Source organism: Canis lupus, chromosome 5, assembly GCF_003254725.2.
Source record: "Canis lupus dingo isolate Sandy chromosome 5, ASM325472v2, whole genome shotgun sequence".
In the NCBI taxonomy this organism is placed as follows: Eukaryota; Metazoa; Chordata; class Mammalia; order Carnivora; family Canidae; genus Canis; species Canis lupus.
In genome coordinates this window covers 6,183,008-6,200,724 of record NC_064247.1, presented here as the reverse complement: position 1 = coordinate 6,200,724, position 17,717 = coordinate 6,183,008, and the positions used below count along the sequence as shown (strand labels likewise).

Here is a 17,717-nt window from a genome sequence, read left to right as displayed (position 1 = left end):
ATGACAATTCTAAGAAGTAGATATTATCCCATTTGAAAAAGAAGAAATGGTGGTTCAGGCAGATAGTTTAGTTCAAGGTCCCTCTACTTGATCTTAGGTCTGTCTGCTTCTGGAGTCCACATTTTGATTCTAAAAAGATGCTTAAGTTCCTGGTATGGTCTTTTGAAATCCAGAGACTAAAGAATGCTTGGCAGGATAGGAAAGTCCCAGGAATATATCACTGTCTGCAGGCCTAGGAATTGGCAGCTTACTCAGGGAGTTCACTCTCCTGGCAAAGTGAATTTTTCATGAAGGCAGTCATGAATCAAGTATAGTTAATTTAAAACTCAAGAAAGACTGATGTGAGACAAGAAGAGAAGTGGGTGGTTCCAAGAAAATCCAACCAACCTAGGACCATGAATGGCTAATGGTGGGAGCCAGAGGAATGTGTTTCTTCCTAACAATTTGTCAACAGCTTATAGGACAAAGGCTGCTTTGTCCCCAGATGGGGTAGCCCCTCCAAGGTCAAGGGTCACGGTTGTCAGGTTACAGGAATGGGTGCATTCCCTGTACTGGCTGCCTCCTGCCCAGGCAAGCCTGACTCACAGGTTGGTCACCTGTCTGGAATGGACTGTGGGAGAGCACACCAGTGAGGTCACCCAGAGAGCAGTGGGCCTGAGCAATTGTTTCCTTGTCAACTTACTCGGGTCACACCCCCTCACTCCACTTTTTGTTGCATGCTTCTTCTTTGTCTAGTGAATCTGTTTCAATATCTACAACATGCCAACATGGACTGCGGGGCTTAAAAAAAAAAACTCATTTGCTTTCTGTTTATTGATCATTTTCTTAAAGCTTGGGATATGGAAATTCTGATTCCCAAAAAGCTCTCCCAGGACCAGTTGCCAGGGGTGTGGGGAGATCTGGGATTGACTTGAAACTAAAGCTCTATTTAGAATGGGGTGGAGGTGAGCTCTGACAGTGATGAGCAAGCTGGTTGGGGTTCTCTCAAGGCTAGCATATGACAGGAGATCAGTGAAATCCTAGTTTGATACAGTTATAGATGGGAGTTGGCAGAGAGGAAGCATATGGCTCTCACGCTCTGATGGCTCTAGCATCCTTCATCTTGTATCCTTGTGTGCAAAATGGGAGCTGGGAAGAGGAACCAGAAGAACTGAGCTTCATTCCCTACACCACCCCCTCACACTGCCTCTTTTATAACAGGGCTGGGCTGTGCCAAATCCTCTGCCAAAGGCCAGGCCCCAGGCTCAGTGGGGCTTCCTAGTTTCCATGGCTCATTCACTTCTGAGACCTCTGGCTGAGTTGCATCATGGGAGGCTAATTACTGCCAATTGTGGCACTGTTGTGTTCTACCTTCTGACGTAAAAATGGTCTGCTGGGAACTGGGCTAAAACCAACATACAACCATTTATTGCACACTTGTTAGGAAGCCACCGGGAAGGCCTACCCAGAGTGGTTTTTAAACATACACACTCAAACCTTCTTTCCTCTTAGAGCCAAGGACAGCCAATCAGTGATTGTTTTGAAAAACGTGGGCTTACCTTCTCAACCACAAGAGAATTCTTTCTGAGGGTCAATAGTAGGATTTCATAGAGAATGAGCTTCACCTTAAACCCTTGGATCTTTCCTAGTTTCCCAGCAGAAGCAAGATGCAAATGGGAAAGTAAAACACTTCTTGAGTGCTTACTACACTGTATTACTCTTCTGTGTGCTTAATATGAATCGATCTTTAAAATTGACCTGTGAGAAAACTGATGTGGAAATTGTCATTGTCATTTTGTAGAAACTGAGGCTTAGAGAAATTGTATGTATTCCCAAAGTCACAAATCTTATTAACTGGTGGAGTCAGAATTTAAACTCAGATTTTGAACTGATTGCAAATGCTGAGCTTTCTCCATCATAAATAGAAATCTTGCTGACCCACAGCAAATATTCCTTTAGAATAGTCATCTCCAAACTTTTCTGACTCTGTATTCCCATCAGTAAATGTCTTTAAGCACCACCAATTTAAGTACCTCCAATTATACATATTTATTTATAAATTAGATGCACTAGTTAATATCTATTTGCATTGATTGATAATACAGTACCCCAGGGCATTTATTCTCATCATTGACAAGAGTTGTAAATCTACCTTTAATATGATGTTGGTAATTTGGGCATTTTTTTTTTACCAAATCTAATTAAATTATTTTATCCTCAATATGTGACTGACAAATTATTTGTTTCAGGAGTAGAAGTAATCTGGCCCTTTTTTTTTTTTTTTTTTTTTTTTTTTTGTCTTTGTGGGCTTGAACCATTCCTATGTCTACAACACAGTTCCACTGCAGGAAACACTGTAAGGCACTTGTCCTTTCTGTGAAGGTTATTTGGTTAAAAAGAGACATTCCAGTTTATAAATCCACCCATTGTGTATATGTAAACCACAGAACACCATAAGATGCTAAAAATGAAGAAAGAAATCAGAGCACCAGTGTACACACCCCTTCCACATTGAGTAATTCCCACTTTCCCCAATGGTGCTTGGAATACATGCAAATGGACCCAAAGAAGCCTGACTGTGGGCATTAGGGCCAGCAGGTCTATTCAATATTAGTAAATAAAAATCCACTTCCTAGTTTTAAACTAAAAATAAATATGAGTAGCAATTCGAAATGGTTTCTTCCACACCCCATGCCTTCCTCTGTGCAATTCCTGGAGCATGCACAACCTCCCTGGGAGACCCCTGCCCTGGAGGGAGGCTGACACGATAGTCCTGAGATATACGATACACAGATACAGAAGGCTGAGGGTTCGGAGGAGAAAAACAGCCAGTTGGGAACTGCCGAGCCGAGAAGATGCTCAGGCTGGACCAGCTCCACAGTAAGTGCTCTGAGCACAGGATAGAGAAGGGCGCCGGGGCCATCCAGCAGACCCTCAACCGAGGAGGGTCCGTCAGTCCAACAGCCTGGGTTTCTAAGATTCCAGCCTCTGCGAATCCAGGTCTTTGAGGGGCCTCCCCCCACCCCAATGCGTGAATACCAGAGTAAATGAAAACACTCTGCCGCACAATGACCCCTGAAAGTTTGTTTTCCAAGATGGAAAATAAAGGCATTTCAGCCCTTCCATGGATAAAAATAACTCGCCGTTGATTTTGAAATCCCTTTCATTTGTCTCCCACAGACCAGCCCCATACAATGGCACTTTGTGTGAGAACTTTCGGCCTGGGCCAGCCAGGCCCTGCTGCCTCCCGCCTGCCAACGGGAGGAGACGAAAGGCGGGCTGGGAGCCCGGCGGTGGGAGAGGACTCTGGGCAGGCCCAACGTTGCTGTTGGACGTCATTCAGAAGTCCCCACTCCGTGGGGGGAGTCCAAAGAGGAAAGCAAACAGAGCAAGGAGTAGTGGAAAATGCTGAGTCCTGGAGCTGGCCGGAACAGCATTTGCCTTTCCATGCTCGGAGCCAGGCGCTCTGCCCACCTGCAGCTGTCATAGCAAGCAGCGGCCCACAGCCAGCGCCCTGGCCAGGGCCTGGGAGGGCAGGGAACACACTCCCGTCTCTTCACACAGGCCCTCCAGAGCCGTGCCCTGAATGCTCAAGTCTTCTCCTTGTCCAGGGAACCGGGGGGTGGGGGCAGGTTTGCAAAGAAGGGGAAAAAAAAAGTCTTTCTGGAGTTGTAGTTTCAGATTTATTAATAGCTCCCACCTACAGGACACTGTGTGTCAAACCCTAACATATATTAATCAGCAATCACCGTATCAGTGGGGTCGGTACTATTGTTCCTATTTTATGAATAAAGAAATTGAGGCACAGAGAGGTTGAGTAACTTGCCCAAGCCACACAGCTAAGTAGCGGCGGGGCGAGGACTTATAACCGTGCAGCTTTGCACCAGAACCTGCATTTTTAAATGTCACATGCATCTCCTCTCTAGGAATAGACCATATGAAGGACAGAGGGAGGCAACCCAGATGAGGAATAAAAGGAATAGATGAGGAAAGAGAGAGGAGCAATCACCGAGGACTGGAATCATAGACTTAAAAAAAGAGAGAAAAGAAAAAAAAAAAAGGCAGGAGACTGTCAGTCCAGGAGAAGGCGTGTGAGACCAAGGTAGAGGGATGGCTGGAAATGCTGAGTTGGGAATGGAAGCCATGACAGCGCTGGCCAAACAGACACCTGTTCTTTTGTATGCCCCAAATAGGACTCTGGAAATAATACTCCGAGATCACTCAGCAAATGGGGCTCAGGCAGCTCTCGGGAGGCTGGAGAGCAGGCAGCTGGGCCAGAGAAATGAGCACCTTCTCTCTCTTCCAATTACAGCCTGGGGTGGAGGCAGGTGTCCAGGGCTCCGGGGAGAGATTAGCACTCTGATGAGAAGAGACAGCCTGTGTCAGTCACCCAGGGAGGATTGTCACATCCATTTGGAGGCTGAATAGTTCTTGTCCCCAGAGAAAGGAAGGATAGGAAGAAAAGAAGGGATGCAGGGAGAGAGGAAAGAAGAAGGGAGGAGGGAAGGAAGAGATAGGTTATTTCTGGCCTGTGTTTGGGGGGACAAGCCCTTGACCCTCACCAGATACATAGGGTGGACCCTGGAGTCAGAAGACCTATGACCTAATTTTGCCTCTGTCACCAGTTAGCAAGGTGGTCTCAGGTAAATCCCCTAAACCCTCCCACCTCAAACCCTTTAGCCCCACAATGAGGGGATTGAGCTTTATCTCTAAGGTTCTTTCCAGAGCTGAAATCCATAGCATGATGATATTGTGGCCACAGACAAGTCATCGTTGCATACCCCCCAAGTCCCGGTCCTGGCACACTGGCCCACCGCCCACCCACACTGACCGGTCCCCTGGTCCTAGAGATTATATCTCCTGAGGACCTTTCTGATCTGCTCACTGCTCATCCCCTTGCAGGCTTCTCTTCTGGACACATGGAACCATTTTCTAACCGGTCCTCCTGCCTCTATCCTTGGGCCCTCTGATGGGTTCTCCGCTTTGCAGATAGAACAATGTTTCTAACGATCAGATCGTGTGAGTTGGCCTGCAGGAAGGTCCTCAGGCCTCCAGAGGTTAGCCTTCAGGAGGGCATGAGGCTCAGAATCATCCCTCCATCTCCCCCTCCTCACCACTCACCACTACTCCATTTCACCCTGTGCTCTGGTTCTGCAAAAGGACTTCCAGTTTCTCTCTCAGTCCATGAACTTTCTCACCTCTAGAACCTCAACCTGAACCTCCTTCCCTTTCCGCTTGGCTGACTGCTGCTCACCTTTAGGGCATAAATTCTTCCAGGATGGGTGCTCCTCCTAGATGTCACATCGTACTATTATTGCACTGGATAGTCATTCTCCCTTGACTTGCCTACAGTCTTAATTTACTAAAAGCAGAGGAAAGGGAAAAGTTGGGTCTGTCTTTTCCTTATGGTTTCCCTAACCCTGAGTCCAGCGCCAACCACAGAGCAGGTGTTCCATGAATGTTGCAACCTGAATAAATTTGTTCAGTAGTATCATCGCCTAGGGTACCTTCCAGCCGTGACATCCTATAGTCTCATAAATTGCAATTTCATGCCTCCTGCACTTTCAGTTTCTGAAAGCCAGATGTTAAGACCTACTGCCACCCCAGGACCTCCCCGTTCACAACCTGAACATGAGCACTTAGCAGACTGTTGGAATCTACCAGAACTAATAGAAAGAATTCTCATGATCAATTCTGAATCAGTGAGGGTCAACTTTAGACTGGGATGTGTTGCCTGGAAGTTGGATGAGGTCCAATATGGTAAAGGAAGAAGGATAGGACTGAGAGGACACGGGGGCAATCAGATGTGCTTTCTGGTTGCCAGTTCTGTCACTAATCGGGTGACTATGCGCAAGTCTTTTGGCCTCTCTTGACTTTGAGTTCATGCATGCCTCATTGAAGAGGTTGGCCTAGATCATCTTCAAGGTCCCTGTTAGCTGGAAAATGTAGGATTTTGAAATCTGGTGTTTGCTTCTAGGCCATTAACGGGTTTTATAAGGAGACCGCATAAAGTGTAATGGAAGTGGGAGGAACTGCTATGAATGATTATTCCCAGACAATGGGTAGACCTTGGGAATGTCCCAGGTACACCAGGCTTTGTGGTCACTCTTGTTTTAATTCAGTCTTTGCTGGCTGCGTTTCCAGTTTGCAGTTGTTACTTGTGGTGGCCGAGAAGGCAATCTGGAATTTGTGGGATTTCTATTCTAGGATTTCAAGCAGGCTGCACACATGGGTGCCCAGAACAGCGAACATGCCCCATCATCATGCAGGTGCCCATCTGGTTCTCCTACCTGCTCCTGAGCAAGAAGCCTGAGCCCGGATAAGTCCATTCGCTACCCCAGTGGTCTGAAGTCGGTCAGTAAAGACAACACTAAATCCCCTTGGGTTCAAGTACACAGGTCTGTGCTGTCATCATGAAAACTCGACCAAGAGAAAACAGATACCTGAACGAAATGTCTATTTACCCTTCAAACACTGGACATTGTCTTTACCATCATTCTTATCTTTCCCCTAGTATGTAAACATCTCAGATAAAAAGTGTCTTGGCTCTGTAATTGTAAACTTTCTGATTTTCATGGAAATCAGAACCAATGGGACAAAATTGGTCTACCCAAGATTAGCAGAGAAGATTCCCCAATTCAATTACTTTGGGGGTTCTGAACTTGTGCTCCCCTGTGAGCTGTATGAGCAAGGACTACTTCATATGAACACACTACACCATTCCCCAAGCCCTTTCAAAGTGCCCAATCCCATCTCTCCTCCTAACATTTGGGATATCCTTGCCTCAACAAGGGAGTCCCAGATCAAAGCCAATAGGCTTCATCAACTTTCCAGCCTTGTGAAGACTGTTGCCACCTCTTTGAGTCACTTACTATTTCCAGGCACATCTGGGGGACAGCCCCTGAAAGGAGAGAAGCAGTGTCACAGCTGAAATTTCAAGATTTGCCTGTAAAAAAATTAAAAATAGCCTGCTACTTCCCAGGGTCAGTGGCTCAGTCCGACAATGTGGATTGGGCAGGGAGAAGAAGGCAGTGACTATCTCTTGACCCCCTGTAATTCCCACAAGTGGCTGCTGAAAACTTCCTCGCTCCTACACGTGGTACCACATGTAGTGACCAGAGCTGACCTGACATCAAAGCTCTGTAAAAATGCTGTGGTCTAGAGAACACTAGAGCCTGAGTGGCAGGGATGAGAGATTAGGGACAGGACTGTGAACTCACAAGGGCTCTGGGGATTGCACCATGCGTCATGAGACCTGGTGGTCATTGTTGATTCTCTTGGGTTGCCATGGGCAGATGGTCGTCACTATCATTACTTTGGACGTCAGCACATTGAGATAGACCAGGCAATTGAATGAACCAGGCTTTCTCAGGATAGAAATATTTTTTCCAGGAAAATGGAAAAGGGAAAAGGGATTGGAACACTGAGTAAAACAGGAAATGGCTCTGGCCAAGGGGTAGAGGCAAAGCCGAGCCATCTTACTTCCTACTGTGCTGTTTTAAATTCTCAATGAGTGTTTTTTATCTCAACTTCAAGCCTTTTCTAATTTTCACCAATTGATCAACACCTGCTTTAATCAGAATCCTTAAGTCTCTGCCTCATTGCCAGAAGTGCCAGGAAAGTGCTTTTCTCTTCTGTTATTTGTTGTTCTTAGGGGAGGATTCTCAGAGCATGGAGGGATCTCAAAGAGCAGTGAACACTCAGCAGCCTACTGAGTCTGTTCGCCCATAAAATGGCAAGGGCAGAATACCCAGGTCAAGCGTCTCTGTATCTGAGCCAGAAGAAGGCCTCTGTACAACGGAAATTGCATCATCAACCACCTTCCCGGAGCCACCACTGGGGAAAAGCAGAAGCAGAGTTGTGGAAGTGGAAAGGTGTCCTTCTAGAAAAAAGACTGTCGTCCTGTGTTTGATGTTGGGAAGTGTACCTCCTAGTAACTGGGGCTGTGGTTCCCACGGACAGGGGGCCATTAGCCAACATCATCAAAGGAGACCTTTTGGAGCTGTTGGTGGCAGCCTGGCATAATGGAAAGAACAAGGGCTCAGAAGTCAGATGGTGCCGATGAACACGATGACCTCTTGTACTCCCTTCCACTGTAGGTTCTAGAATAAAATGAGCTTCATGCCAAGTCAACACGGGATGTGAATAGATGGCTATCCCCATAAGGGTCATGAAGTCAAATTCTACAAGGACCAGGCAGGAGTGTCAATGTGTGGGGCTGACTTCCTTCTAGAATCAGGAGATTCGTGTTCAATTTGAGGGGCATCTTACACTCAGTGTCGACCATGGGCCATTGCTACAGAGGAACACCAGTATTCAAAGACCACCCATGACCCTACTGTAGTACACTGTTCCTTGAGCTGCAGAGGTGAGTCCCACGACTGTGGAGGCCAAACTGAACATCTGCGTGGTGCACAATCAGCCCACGGTCTGCCCACATGTAACTTCTCATGTCCATTGCCTGCCTCATTTTACCCAAAGTACAAATCACAAGCCTCTTCCTTTTTAGGTTAAAATAGTTACACCTCATTATACAGGAAACTTCTGCTGTTCCTGTTTTCAGTTTCTGTTGTTGTTTGTTTGTGTGGCATGAGTATTATAGTTTGCTCCAAAGCCATGGCAGTGGTGAGCCAGATTAGCCTTGGGCAATTACCTAACCCTACAACCCCCTGAAAGCCTGTCAAATCTACGGGTTTTTGATGACCTGCCTCTTCTGAATGATTTCCCCCTTTTCCCTGCATCTCTTTTTATCTTCACCTTACCCTAGTCCCCCAAATCCTCCAGTCGTTCGAGAAGACACTGCCTCTGGCCCAGCTGCCACCACCACAGCTTCAATATGGCGGTCTCGGCAGTATCATTAAGGGAAATCACCAAACTGAGACTTCCCCTCTCAAGTCTAGCTCCTAGTTGGAGAAACAGAGGTAGAGGCTTATTTTTTTCATTCAAGCATATCTTGCTTGTATCTTTTAACCTGTTCAGCATTAAATCAGATCCTTTGGGGGAGAATAGCAGCTTGGCTTACCGAAGGTAAGCTCTCTGACCAAATTCTTGACTAAGGCAGAAACCTATTCTCTGTGCACTGTTTATTCAAGGGGAGATGGCTCAGATGTGGCCTCAGCTTGGCTCAGGAGTTGCGTCTTTGCTTGGGTTTGCAGCTGAAGACTAAAAAATATAAGGACCTCAAGCCATCTTGAGTGAGTCTCCCCGTGAGTGGTGGTAGCTTGGCTGAGATGGAAGATCCAGAGCCACCCACCTCCCTGTCAGCGCCGTCCCGCCGTGGCCAGTCCAGCTCTGTAACCACTAGACCACACAGTCAATGTTCAATGTGCACTCAGCAAACCTCAAGCTCCAGGCTGGGAGAAACAGATTTTCCAAAAACAGAGCTCTCTTTGTGAACAATTCAGCAAAAATTCCCTTTCCAGCTGTGAGTCGGGATTCATGTTGCAAATGCTGGTGTTAATTAAAAACATCCACCTTCTACAGTTTCAACAACAAGAGAAAAGTACCACGCAGGATGTGTTCCTAAGCGCTCCTCCCCAAAGCGCTTATAAATATGATTTTATTTATGACGGGGGCTGCTGGGGGTTCTGACAGATATGAGCATTCCCCATTTTCAGCCTCAATGAAAGAGTCAGGGCCAAGGAGATGAATGTGATCGGGCCAAGTTTTCACAGAGCAAAATTCGTATCGAAAGAAGAAACCAGAATCCTGTTCACGTCCAAAGCATCAACTAAAATGTTCGACTTTCTGTGTTAATACATCAGGAACTTTACTCAGTTGAAATCAAATGTTTATCTGTTGAGTCATTAAAAATTTGCTTCACGTGGCTCTTAGTTCATTCAGACATGAACAAGATGTGGTGTGACGAGGCCAGGAACATTCCACAAAGGATGACACCGCACAGCCAATAATCGGGGCATTGCATTATACTTCCCTGTATTATCATTATAAGTTTATTGGGAAATCTTTATCTGAACTGGTCTTGACACAGTGAGATCAGCAAGACTGAACTGCATTTCCTCCTGTGCTCGTCTCTGGTTGGTGGGTCTGTCCTGCTTTTTCACACATGCACCAGACAGGAAAGAATCGAGCCAAACCCACATTGTTATGAATGAATTTCTTTGTCTTTAATCTCACACAGTTTAAAATACAATATGAAATCAGGCTACAGTATATAAAAAACTCTCCAGCAAAATGATGTGCCAGCATCAGCTACTAAAATAAACAAACAAAAAACTCCCCCATAAGAAATTTTTTTTGCATTTAAAAAAAAAAAACACATAGACACTTACATCGCTACATCTCTAAGCTACCTCAGTTCTGATTTTTAAAAAGCACCTGCTTTTCCTTTTTTTTTCATCTTGCTTTTAAATGTTCAGCTTTTAAAAAATATAAATTATATGAAAATACAAGTTGGAAAATAGTCAAACACAATATAACATCTTTTCACCCCTATACTTCTCAGCTTAAAAAAAAAGTATTCTTAAAAAAAGTTCAGTAACTGAGGCAGTATTCCTGATAGAGATAATTTCATTTTAATATATATACTTTATATATGTATATGTATACATATATTTATGGTTCCTTGAAACTTCTTTGGAATGTAGATATGAGTTCAACACATTTATATAGACCCCAACAGAAAGCAGCATGCACAGCATGACTAGAACAGAGAAGGTGTGATTTTCACCATGAAGATTAGGCAGGTTAATGCTCTAAAACCCAGAGTGTTCGTCTCCAAAGTGAGGAAAAGCACATCTGATCTTCGAATGCCACCTCCAATCCAATCCCCAAAGCCACAAAACCGGGGCTCTGTGTAGGGAAGTCCCTCCCCTGCATGGAGAGGGAAACAAAAGTGACCCTGAACCCGACCACCAAAACCAACATGGGTTAAGGCTTCTCCAGGAAAACAAGGGTTTCATCACTAAACCAGATTCGCCCATCCTTCCTCTGAAGTTAACATGTGTTTTTAAAAAGCATAAATGCAACAATTCTGCTACATTTCCAGTGTATAAACCACCCACCACTCTTCCTGGGATGGTCTCTGGCCTCTGGACAGAAGGAGAAAAAAAGCATCTGGCCAGATGGACAAAGCTGTCTTCACTAGCGCACTAGCTACAAATACTGAAAATGGCGGACCTAGAGGAGAGAGGCCTCTTCGCAAACAAGCGGGATGAGGAGCATGAGGAGGCACTTCCTTATCTCTTATCTGCTACGGAGCTACTGCAGGACTTCGACACACTCACACAAGGGGAATTCTCAGCATAAATTCCAAAGGAAAGGCTGGTGCACTGAGACAAAGTCATGTTATGCCAGGTTGCGGACAGCAAGCAAAGGCCGATGCCCTGCCTTGGTTCTACTCTTGCCCCCTACTGAAACGTGGAAAGACTTAACCGAAAAACCCAGGTTATTATTTTAGCGGCAGTTCTGCACATCTGCAAGCACATGCGCACGCACACGCACACGCACACACGCACGCCTTGGCCAGTGCCCAACAAAGATCACATAGTCTAAGAGGAAACAATGTAGCCCAACGGTTCCGCCTAACACTCCCTGAGCAGCTCCTAAAATATTTCGAGAGCTTCATTAAGGCATCTGCATCTGGAAGCCAAGTCTGCCTTTGCTTCCCAAGTGGACGCTCCGATGTATCAGAGTGAGCAGACTCATGAACCCCAGAGCTAAGTTCCTGATAAGTCAGGGTCTGCAAGAGGACCCGGGAGTCAAGGATCCACTTTCTCGAAGATTCGCTAGCAGGTAGGTAGTACTTGCAGTCTCTCAGCTGGAGCCCACCTTCAATGTCTCTTCCCCTCTCCCACTGAAGTCCGTGAGAGCTGTCCCTCTGTCAGCAACCTTTTTAATCAGGCATCTATTTGGGGCAGGGGGGCTTGAGTGTATTAGGCACTTTTTCCCACTGGTCATACATTGGTTCCTACCCTTCCCGCCCGGGGAATAAATCCAAACATTTGCAGACCACCCTTCAACACTGCCCCGGTCCTTTCAGCTTGTCGTTGAACTTCGGGAGGAACTAGAAATCTATTCGGATCTCACGGACCACCTCATTTTCTTCACTCAAGCTCCTTTTCTTATGTTTCCTTAGTCCTCATGTCGTTCGCCTCTTCTGCAATCATTCACCCTCACTTACCCTGTGCCAGGAAAACAGATCCAAGCACAGGCCCTCACAGTGTCTGCAATACACAGCCTCACCTGACACCTGACTCCGCTAGCTTCAACTCTTCAAAGGAAAGCCGTGCGCTTCTCTTCCCAAAGACAGCCAAGCCACATTTTACTTCTATGCAACCTTAATTTCCACTGTCCCTAAAACCCAGGATGTCTGAATGGCTTTGTCAGACACCCGTCAACTCATGCCATGACCACATTGCTCTTTCACTCACGGGTCGGAAAGCTGTACATTTCTCTCTACTGGGTAACAGGGTAGTGGGGGTGAGGGGGGAAGCAATAAAGGTGGAATGCTGGGAAAAGGAGAAAGTATAGAGTGTTGGTCTGGGATGACATGCATTCAGGACTTACTTCCTAAGACCTGAGGGGTAATGCCCATGCACACAGCGTTTATTCCAAGTCATAAATGTTGCAGGTATAGAACCAACAAAGCAACAAGTCATTCTTCCTCTTTCAATCTCCTTTCTATGACTTCAACAGTGCTCCTACAGCGACCGTGATCCAAAACCAGGGCTGCAAAATACATTCAGTTCAAAGACTTAATGCTTCTTAGTTCAATGTTAAGTCCAAACCCCGAGAATCCACTAATGACGGGTAAGTAGAGGGGTGTGATCCTTTTTTAAAACCCAGATGAAATTCACATGCACAGGTCCCTTGTGCCCAAGTCAGCGTGATATATTTTTTTCACTTCATATAGAAGTCACATGAATTTGGGATCCCCGATCTCAGTGACAGCACTTTGCATTTCCAGTGGGGTCTATATAAACAGTTTCCTTGCACTTTGACAGAATTCTCAGCCGGCAAATAAAAACAAACTTGCATGATACCGCGATACTGAGACCACCTTAGAGCTTAAGACGATTTTTAAGAAAAAAAAAATACTGGCACAAAATTTAATAAAATAGATTTTAACACAAAAACAGTTTGGGCCCCTCTCCATTGAAGTCCATCTTTGTTTCAAAAGTCGAGTCAAAAGTAAATAGTCCTTGTTTTTTAGTGCATCCCCCACACAAATGTTTTATCCCACCTCCCTCTTTTTTTTTTTTTTTTTTTTTTTGCCCTCCCAGACCTTAAAACAAAAGCAAGGTAATTGCCTTTCATGGGTCTCATGACTCCTGATGTCTCAATTTCTTTTGCTAATAGATCCATAACTCAAGACACATTTTTTTATGGATGATTTTTAGAAATAATGGTACACATTCGTCTCCTCCTCCCTTAAGCCAGATCCTTCAAGCTTCTAAGAAGACCCTTCTCTCTCTCTCCTGAAAATTTGCTCAAGAATTTCTTGTCCCACCCACCCCACAAGTCCTGGCTCTCTTTTTTTCCAACTGCGCACAATTGATTATAGCTGCAGCTCATTTAGCTCCCACCCCTGAATGTAAAAAAATGAGTTCTGGAAAATTAAAAATAGAATAACAATTAAAAATTAAGAGTCCGACCGACATGGTTGTTCTTCAAAATGTCTCAGCAGAGTTTCCCCGAGCCCTGTGGTGTCCATCACTCGTCGGCATCGGGCTTGACGTCCAGCATGGCGTGGAGTTCCTCAGGCGTGTAGCCCAGGAGGCTCTGCAGGTCACACACAAAGCGGTACACATAGCGTTTACCCGCTGTCTTGTGGATGATGTTTTTGTCATAATAGTAGCGTAGGCCACGGCTCAGTTTCTCATAATTCATCTTAGGTTTGTTTTTCCTTTTTCCCCATCTCCTGGCCACCTGAAATTTAAAAATAAAAAATGAAAAAGAGACAGGGTAAATACCTATGGGATAATCCAAGTACATATGTTTATTTGCCCCCATATCCCGTCATCGTGACCCATGATGTTGTTCAGGTAAGATGGCTTGAGATTCAAGTGGATGGAAGATCTTTTTCTCACCCACTTATTCTGAATTCCAGTTTTCAAAAGAGCTGGGCAAGAATGCTCAAAGTAATGAAAATATATTGACCTTGTGTTTCTATATAATAGAGTTAAGGTGCCTGATAATGGGGGGAAAAAAGATAAGCAACACTATAGACTCTCCTCTTTCCTCATGTTGTTGGTAGGATACCTTCGCTCTGCAAGCATGAAATTTAACGTGAGACAGTGGGGCAGGGCTAAGCTGCAGTCATGCCTGTGTTTCATCAAAGGGAAGAATTTTTTTCTACACCAGAGGATCCTATCTTCTAGTCAGCCAGACCCGAGATGTTGTCTCTCTTGGTCGGTGTTTTCAAATCTGTCGTGCTCAGAATGGGGCAGGGCACAGAGCAACCGCTCCACATGCATTTGTTGAATAAAATCATGAATTAATGAACAGATTGTCCTGGTCTTCCAAGACCTCTTGAATTGTCCGACCCCCTTCTAGATTCACAGGGCCATGGGACCAGGACAAGTGCCAAGTCAAAAAAGGCAACCCGTATTTATGAAGGCTCGCCATGTGCCAGGCATTTCTTATGTATCGTTTCCATGAATCCTGGGAAACAAATGGGCAGTGTAGATATTTTCTCTGTTGTCCAAAGGATGCAACTCAAGTCTCAGGCAGGCTTTGTCACTGGCTCGAGGTCATACAAGGACCAAGGGGCAGAGGTGGGGCTGGAATCCCAGAAAATGTCATCCAGGCCCACATCACCACTTTCCAGAGTTCACTCTCATCCTCCTCCAACACAGGGCTCTCAAGCCACTCCCCTCTTACCTCATCTGGGTCAGAAAGCTTGAACTCCCAGCCATCTCCTGTCCAGCTGATAAAAGACTGACAGGATTTATCAGTGAGTAATTCCAGAAGAAACTGCCACAGCTGGATTGGTCCACTGCCTGGAAACACAAGCCATTGTGAATCATTACACCAGATGCTCAGCACTGCCAGCAATTAATCCCATTATATAGCACTCCTCCTGCCTCCCCTCCAGTCCATCCAGCCCCGAGAGAATGAAGGCAGCACATAGCACAAATGTTGGAGGAGGTGCTATGAGTTCAAAAGGACTGCAAGGTGGAAAACTTCCTATTGGGGAAAAAAAAACAAAAACACAAAAACCTTACAATATACCCTTGTCTTATCAATATTATTTTGACTGACTCCAAGGTCAGTCCATGTCTGCTGCTATGCAAACCCTAGAAAGAAAATTATTACTAGATGAATCCTCTGGGATATCCTAAGGCAGCACAATCTTTTGTGCCTTCAAGCACTGACTCATTATTTTTGCCTTAACTAGGAATAAAGATAGTAACTAAGGAAGATCTTTGCCAGTTCCAATCTGAAGTCCAACCCCAGAAATGCTTTTCTGTCTTAGCCTCTGGCCCCTGCTTCGTCAGTGACAAGGATCCCTATGCTGGGGTCATCGAACAAGGACACAGAAGTTAGATATTCTTTCGGTCATAAGGTCATAATACTCTCCACCACCATCCCGTTCCCCACCAGGCCCACTCACAGGCAGGCACCCAAGCTAAGAAAGGAGGACGCCATCACTCTGTAAGGGATTCACCTGCCCCTCCACAAAATCCTCAGAGGTCAGGTGAGGACCGTCTCAGACATCATTTATGGGTTCAGTATATTCTAACTTATGTGCACACACACACAGTTCTCTTGTCTTAGACATCAACACTGCCAAGATCTTAGTTCTGGAAAGCCAGACATACTCTGATCGTCAATTTATCTTATGCTAAAGGATTTATGCTAACAAATTTCCTTTTAAGATAACTTCCTGTTCAGATATGACAATGCTGCCAGTGATTCCTATCTAGTTTATGGGTATAGCCAGAGAAACAAAGATGGGTTCAACAGTCCGTGGTGCTTGTGAGATGTCTACACCATCTCGGAAGCCATCTGGACAGAGCAGGGTTGAGAAAGAGCCAGTCCATGCAGACGTAGGAAGCCAGGCACACTCTAACTCATACAGGAAAACTTGACTTTCTAGAGCTCTAACCTTTAACCTGAGCTTCAGATTTGTCCCATCAAGAGTAAAGTGTAATTCAATGGGAGACCAGCTTTTTTAAATCTAAACACACACACACACACACACACACACACACACACACAAATCAAATAAATAAATAAATAAATCTAAAACCAGAAATGTTCTTTACAATCTAGAGGGGTGATCTCTTGTTAGAGCTTATACTTCTACAAGGTACGTTCACATGCATCATTTTGCTGACTCCTAAAATCCACACCCTGGACCTCTCTATAGGCAAAGCACAACTGGTCTTACTCTTTCCATTCTATTAAAGCAGGAAAAGAAAAAAACGATGTGATTTTGCACCAGGGCACAGTGAGAAAGTGGTGGTGCTGGCTCTAGTGCCCAGGCCTTCAGGATCCAAGCACCCGGGCCATAGGCACCGACGTGGATATGCGACTGTCTGCTGGAGGAGATTCTCCGTATCCTCCTCCCCACAGTCCAAGCTAAATATGGAAGATGAAATAGCTGTACCTTATTTGCTGGGAATGCACCTTGAGCACCTTAAAACCATCCTGTAAGAAATACCTTATGCATACTCTAGAATAAAATGATTTAGTGGTGAGGTGGGCACTTGACGGGATGAGTACTGGGTGTTATTCTTTATGTTGGCAAATCGAACACCAATAAAAAATAAATTTATTTAAAAAAATGATTCAGTGGATCCTACAAAATAATATTCAAAGAAACAGCCCAGACCATTCACCGGGAAAGCTCTACCCTCTTCCGTTTCACCCCCTGTTAAAACACCATTTCGCATACAACTCAGGCACATTTGCAGATTTGTTGGGAGTTGAGTTAACGTTGCCAGCCACTACTGCCCGGCTCGGCTCACTGGATGAAACGTGACCCTACGTGAGGAATCCGTTGAGAAGCCGTCCTGGATGGGCAGGCTAAGTACACGTCTCTACTAAGAAATGCTATGGAATTTCAGGTAGCAAAGAAACTCAGAAAAAAGCAGTTGTAACAACCCTTGCCAAAGACCAGATTTCCTGAGGCGGCGCAAAATGACTCTACCCCAGAGGACATCGCTGTCTTAATATTATTCTCAAGAGAGATATGACAAAGAAAAGTCAACTACTCAAACTATGGGAATGGGCCCTGGAGTCTACAGTCCTCTCCTGGGCCAAGGCCACAGATTGGAGACCTAAGACAGGGCAGTTGCTTTAAGACCCCAGACAGGGACTCCTGGTGGCTCCGTGGTTGAGCATCTACCTTTGGCTCAGGGTATGATCCCAGGGTGCTGGGATTGAATCCCGCATCTGGCTCCCCACAGAGAATCTGCTTCTCTCTCTCTCTCTCTCTCTCTCTCTCAATCTGTGTCTCTCATGAATAAATACATAAAAACTTAAAAAAAAAAAAAAGGCCCCAGACAAAGAAAAAAGCAAACAAAAGTTGGGAGTTGTGTACTTACTATGCACCAGACACTGCATGGGATGCTTTATATTCATCCCATTTATTCCTAAAGATAACTCCAGGGAGTAGATTATCAAATTTGCTTTTACAATTTTTTTTATTAAAATATTTTATTTATTCATAGAGACACAGAGAGAGAGAGAGAGAAAGGGAGAGAGAGAGAGAGGCAGAGACAGAAGCAGGCTCCATGCAGGGAGCCCAACGTGGGACTCGAACCCGG

At 45.2% G+C, this 17,717-nt stretch overlaps 1 protein-coding gene across 7 annotated transcripts in view; it reads right to left on the bottom strand.

Moving 5' to 3' along the window:
- Positions 1-10,081: 10,081 nt before the first annotated feature.
- Positions 10,082-17,717, bottom strand: part of ETS1 (ETS proto-oncogene 1, transcription factor) — a 130,110-nt gene continuing 122,474 nt past the window's right edge. For all 7 annotated transcript variants that reach the window (XM_025464936.3, XM_025464942.3, XM_025464939.3 and 4 more), the window contains 2 exons: positions 14,824-14,942; positions 10,082-13,869 (listed from right to left, as the gene is read on the bottom strand). In XM_025464936.3, coding sequence (XP_025320721.2) covers positions 13,654-13,869; positions 14,824-14,942 — 335 coding nt within the window. In that variant the 3' untranslated portion in view covers positions 10,082-13,653. The remainder of the gene's footprint in view (positions 13,870-14,823; positions 14,943-17,717) is intronic.